Source organism: Sinocyclocheilus anshuiensis, unplaced genomic scaffold (genome assembly GCF_001515605.1).
Source record: "Sinocyclocheilus anshuiensis isolate Anshui unplaced genomic scaffold, SAMN03320099.WGS_v1.1 scaffold279, whole genome shotgun sequence".
Taxonomy (NCBI): Eukaryota; Metazoa; Chordata; class Actinopteri; order Cypriniformes; family Cyprinidae; genus Sinocyclocheilus; species Sinocyclocheilus anshuiensis.
This window is the reverse complement of record NW_015549591.1, coordinates 322124-328123: the sequence shown is the minus strand read 5'-3', so window position 1 is coordinate 328123 and position 6000 is coordinate 322124. Positions and strand designations below refer to the sequence as shown.

Here is a 6000-nt window from a genome sequence, read left to right as displayed (position 1 = left end):
TGTCGTTTTATCTCTCTCTCTCTCTCTCTCTCTCTCTCTCTCTCTCTCTCTCTCTCTCTCTCTCTCTCTTCCCTTTGTCCTTCTCCTTTTTGGAGGGAAGGGCCTAACCCCTCCTCTGATGTAACGGGTGCTGAAATAGAGACAGAATAACTCAACCCCATCTAAAAGGGACAGCAAGCGGGGGAGAGGGATCTCTCTGAACTCAGGGAGAATAGGCTTGCGGTCTATGTGGAGACGGAGAGGACTGCTTTCGCTTAGAGCCCAGCAGCACAGGACTCCGTTCCTTCCTGTGGTCTGCACTCGGTCTCGCTACACGCACATGCTTTCAGCAGTCATGAGAGGACGCCACAAGTTGAATAGATAATGATCTTCCCACGCATGTCTCTCAGTTGTTTGTTTAAAATAGAAGAAGGAAACTGAGGATCATTTGGATGAAGTGTGGAGCATGTGTTTGAACAATCTGACCCGTGACACCAGAATCTCCTTCCCGTGCTTGTTTGTATAAATTCACAGCTGAAGTGCTGTTTGGGTGCGGTCATGAATGTTTGTGTGTTTGGCTCTCATTTGATCTTCAGAAAGCTTGATATCCTCATAGGGATAGTTTGCTTAAAAATGAAAATTCATCATTTACTCGACCTCATGTCGTTTCAAACTTCTGTGCAAGTCAAATAAAAATGTTTTGAAGAATGTCTCTGTTTTTTGTCCACACACTGAAACTCAGTGGGGTCCAGTGTTTGTTTGTGTGTTTGGACTCCGTTGATGTTTGGGTGAACTGTACCTTTAAGGACAGCAAGGTTTCTTGTGGGTTTGTTTTCCACAGCTAAAGGAATAGAGGTCTATGGGGCGAGCCACTGCACTAGAATAAATGTTAAAATAGACATGGTTTTGATTGTACAACCACAAAATGTGAACACATTATATGTGTTTACATGAGACTAGTGCGATAAAATCACTTTCTAACCTTGTCTATGTAACATTATATACAGGCGTTTGACTCCTGTCATGACCGTGTAATGGCAGCGAACCCTCTTTTTCATATAATACAGGCCATTTTTCCAGAAAGAGACTGTTTATATAAAAACCACTCGCAGGAATTATGTCGGTAACACATTAAATAGAAGTTCATCCTTGAATAGTCATACAGGACAATTTATAAGTTCTGCTTTCAGTGCCTCAAGAGCCCCTTGACTTTCATTATAATTGCATTATTTTAAACACTATTTTTATTTGTTTTTACAAACTGAGGGACACGTCAAATGTGTTTTCTATAATTATTGCCCATAAGGAAGAATTGATTATTTATGTGTCAACTATTTCATACTGCAAGAAATGTTTCCCCCGCAACTGTGTCAGTTTTTCCCTTATTTTTATGGTTTTCTACCAGGTTGTTTGTTTGAGCTCTGGTCAGTAGTAGCAGTTGGAGTACGAATTAGGCGTTCAGGTTTTATGTTGAGTGTGTGTGTGTGTGTGTGTGTGTGTGTGTGATTTGCAGAGGTGTTTAAAATGGAAGTGTGATGCCTGAATGGCTGGACTTCACCCTATTAAATGAGGTATTAAGGAAATGGACAGACGTCTCCTGTTCGGTAGAGATTTTCTCCCATTTTGCTTTCCCACAATAATATTTAGCTTGTGCCTGAGCTTTGTCTGACATTCACAAAGCAGCCGTCTCTCTTCAAGATCTCTTTCACTTTGTATTGCGTTCATAGCATTGATGATACAATTACTTACACTACTGTTAAATACATTTGGGGTCAGTAAGATTTTTGAAAGAAATTAATGCTATTATTCAGCAAGGATTCATTCAGTTGCTCAGAAGTGAAAGAAAAGAGATACATTTCATATAAATGTTCTTTTGAACTTTCTATTCATTAAAAAATCATGGGGGAAAATATGTATCTGGTTTCCAGAAAAAAAATAATAAGCAGCACAACATTGATGATAATAAATACTACTTATGCTTCATATTATAGCATATTAAAATGATTTCTGAAGGATCGAGTGACACTAAAGAATGGAGTAATGATGCTGAAAATTCAGCTCTGCATCACAGGAATAAATTACGTCTTAAAATATATTAAAATAGAAAACAGCTATTTTGAATTGTAATACAATTTCAGAATATTACTGCTTTTACAGATGTTTTTTTGATCAAATAAATGCAGCCTTGGTGAGCATAAGATTAAAAAAAAAAAAAAACTGACCAACCCCAACCTTTTGAACAGTAATATATAGTGGGTCCAAACATGTATGCTTATTATTTATATATTTATTTAGAATTTTTAATCTATGGGTTAGCAGTTTCGTTGATGCAATTGTGCAATTCTTCTGTTTAGATTTAGAGATCTAGGGCTGTCAATCACTTGATCGACTCCACCTACTGCACTTTCAATCCCAACTCTCAGTGTCCACCTACACTACAGCACAGTTTTCTGTGTTACTTTTACTTATCTAATCATTATGTCATCGTAAGTTATTGTGGGATTCTGTCTGCTTTTATGTCAGTGTTGCTTTGCAATGTGTCTGCTAAGTTGTGTGTGCTGCAGGCTGTCTGGCACAGGGCTGTAATTATTATCTTAACCCTGATTTGCTGAGAGATGCAGAGTAATGGTAATTCAGACAATGCTTACAATGCGCTCTCTCTTCCGTTGTCTGTTTTAAATCAGTCTGGATTCTGGGATTGATTTGTCTCTATAATTATTTTCTGAATCTTTCATTTGTCATGCAGTCATTCATGTTGTGTTTTGATGATCATCACAGATGTGATGCTCTAATGTAATGTCTGTAACGAACCGCTGCATGTTTGCAGTCCCCTAGCTAATATTCCTAAGAACATGCTGTCACAAACACATATCATCAATATTCACACACGGTCTGTTACATGCTGCCAAATGTTTCTCCAGAAACTGCACATCTTTCTTTTTTAATGCAGATACTTCCTGCACATAATGGTCCTCACTAATCCAAATATTTACTCGGTATGAAATAAGCGCTCTCTAGACGGGCCAGAGAAAGCCTGTCTGTCCACCTCCTAACTGCAGACAGACAACAACAGAACAATGATTTCTGATAGGAAAGGAGAAATAAAGAGATGAAGAATATTTGAGACCTGTGCTGGCAAAATGAGTCGCAATGAGCAAATTCTTAAAAAAAAAATTCGAAACTGGAATGCTGCGCTTTACAATTATACCATATTTGTGCTGAGGGGAGGCAGCAGTCGTCAAGAAGTGAGCAGAGTAGATGAGGGCTTAATGAACTCATTTTTGTGAAAACCTCAAGCTTGAACAAAGTTGACATTTTTCACTTTTTCAAAATTAGTCTGTGCACATTCCGACTCATTTTGTCAGCACGGGTCACATTTAAAGCTGTAGCACAATTTTGCTGTAGATTTTGTAGCCAAAAAGGGACTTTTTTTTTACATTTACAATTTTTTTTACATTCTTGTATATTTGCAGGTATATATCTGTCTGATCTGACCTACATCGATTCGGCGTATCCATCCACCGGCAGCATTCTGGAAAACGAACAGCGTTCCAACCTCATGAACAACATTCTGAGAATCATCTCAGACCTGCAGAGATCCGTTGAATATGGTGCGTATCACATTTGCGAGTTTGTTTACTTTGGCAAATGAACAGAAGTAACTGGGAATTCATTTCTCCCTCTGTCTCAGATATCCCAGTATTGCCGCATGTCCAGAAGTATCTTAACTCTGTGCGCTACATTGAGGAGTTACAGAAGTTTGTGGAGGACGACAATTATAAGTGAGCAGTGTTTATATTACATAAAACACTACCGGTCAAAAGTTTGGAATAATTAAGATTTTTTTGAATGTTTTTGAAAGAAGGCCCTTATGCTCACCAAGACTGCATTTATTTGGTGGAAAATGCAGTAAAAACAGTAATATTATGAAATATTATTGCAATATTAATTATTAATTAAATTATAAATTATATAAAAGATTCTATTTGAATATAAATTAAAATGTAATTTAATCCTGTGATGCAAATCTGATTTTATTTTTTTACTTGAATGATAGTCATGGTTTATACAAAAATATTAAGCAGCACAACTGTTATCAACATTGATAATAATAAGAAATGTTTCTTGAGCAGTAACTCAGCCTATTAGAATGATTTCTGAAGGATCATGTGACACTGAAGACTGGAGTAATGATGCTGAAAATTCATCATGGCATCACAGGAATAAATTACATTTTAAAATATATTACAATTGAAAAAAGCTATTTTAAATTGTAATAATATTTCACAATATTACTGTTTTTTCTGTATTTTTAATCAAATAAATGCAGCCTTGGTGAGTTTAAGAGACTTCTTTAAAAAAAATAATAATAATAATTCCAAACTTCTCACAGGTAGTGTATATTATACTTTTTGTGTTAGTGTTTGAATTTGTAAATGATACTCATGTTTGTATACGTATCAGGTTGTCCCTAAAGACTGAGCCACCAGCTACCAGCACACCTCGCACCACTGCCTCTAGAGAAGACCTCACAGGTGAGAAATGCATGCAGCCCACACACACTGACGCTAACCAGGCGTCATGCCATACTTCTCTTCTGAGTTGTTATCCTAACCAGATGCAGCCTTGACATGTGACAACATTTCGTTGGACGTTTGGATTTTATTTATGTTGCATCATGCTGGGTTTGCTCTGACCACAGTGAAGTTTCATTGGTTCAGATTTGCTCTCCCCAAAGCTGAACGCCTTCAGTGTCACACGTTCTTGTTAATGATTAGTATGTCTGTTGTTTTTGTGACACGGGTCCAGATATATCTGCGTCACCGTTATGTGGTCGTCGTGGTAATGTTGCTGAAGGTGCCCTGCCTAAAGTCCCGCCAACGCCACCCTCACCTCGGAACCTCATCACCTACGGACACAGGAAGTGCCACAGCCTCGGCTACAAGTGCGTTTGATTCATATTCTCCATTCATTTGTTTACTTCACCCACTCCTTTGTGTGTAGCTTAGTGCAATTCATTGAAACTCTCTGTAGCATAAAGCAGTAACTTCCTGAAGAAGGATCTGCCTTGTACTTAGTTTCTACAAGCTCTATATGTGATATTCTTCTGGTTTCTTGCCAGATTTGTCACTAATGATTAAGAAAACATTTAAATCTTTAACTTCATCTCTGTCCTGTGTGTGCTGCAGTTTTATCCACAAAACGAACACGGTGGAGTTTAAAAGCGCTACTTTCCCCAACGCCGGATCCAGACACCTGTTGGACGACAGCGTGCTGGAAAGCCACACTCCCACACGAGGACAGGCAGAGAGCTCAACACTGTCTAGCGGCATTTCACTGGGTATGAGACACAAACACACGCACAGAGCTACTGGATCATGGACTGGATCATTCTTTTTATTCTTTATATGTCATGATCGTATGATTTCAGGAAGCAGTGAAGGGTCGGAGCTCAGTGAGGAGATGTCATAATCTTTAACTTCATCTCTGTCCTGTGTGTGCTGCAGTTTTATCCACAAAACGAACACGGTGGAGTTTAAAAGCGCTACTTTCCCCAACGCCGGATCCAGACACCTGTTGGACGACAGCGTGCTGGAAAGCCACACTCCCACACGAGGACAGGCAGAGAGCTCAACACTGTCTAGCGGCATTTCACTGGGTATGAGACACAAACACACGCACAGAGCTACTGGATCATGGACTGGATCATTCTTTTCATTCTTTATGTCATGATCGTATGATTTCAGGAAGCAGTGAAGGGTCGGAGCTCAGTGAGGAGATGTCATGGCCTGCCTTTGAGAGGTGAGTCTTCTAAAACATTCACACTTGCAAACACAGTCAAGGACAGTGACACGTGCACATACATTACCACATGCGTCATGGAACATGCTGGAATCTATCCTAACCCTCAGCACTCCCCACCAACCCTCCTGAACAGAGACTCTTCCAATGCTTCTCTTCATCATCATCATCAAATTAATACAATCACTTTTCTCCAATACAGCTTTTGATTATTTGTTT

General features: G+C 38.9%; 1 protein-coding gene across 4 annotated transcripts in view; it reads left to right on the top strand.

Annotated features, from left to right (window-relative positions):
- The window catches only part of ralgps2 (Ral GEF with PH domain and SH3 binding motif 2), a 146812-nt gene that overhangs the window by 122308 nt on the left and 18504 nt on the right, over positions 1 to 6000 (top strand). For 3 of the 4 annotated variants that reach the window (XM_016446633.1, XM_016446634.1, XM_016446636.1), the window contains exons 10-15: positions 3453 to 3590; positions 3671 to 3761; positions 4444 to 4514; positions 4783 to 4924; positions 5169 to 5320; positions 5727 to 5781. In XM_016446633.1, coding sequence (XP_016302119.1) covers positions 3453 to 3590; positions 3671 to 3761; positions 4444 to 4514; positions 4783 to 4924; positions 5169 to 5320; positions 5727 to 5781 — 649 coding nt within the window. The remainder of the gene's footprint in view (positions 1 to 3452; positions 3591 to 3670; positions 3762 to 4443; positions 4515 to 4782; positions 4925 to 5168; positions 5321 to 5726; positions 5782 to 6000) is intronic. The other variant, XM_016446635.1, reaches the window with a different exon arrangement.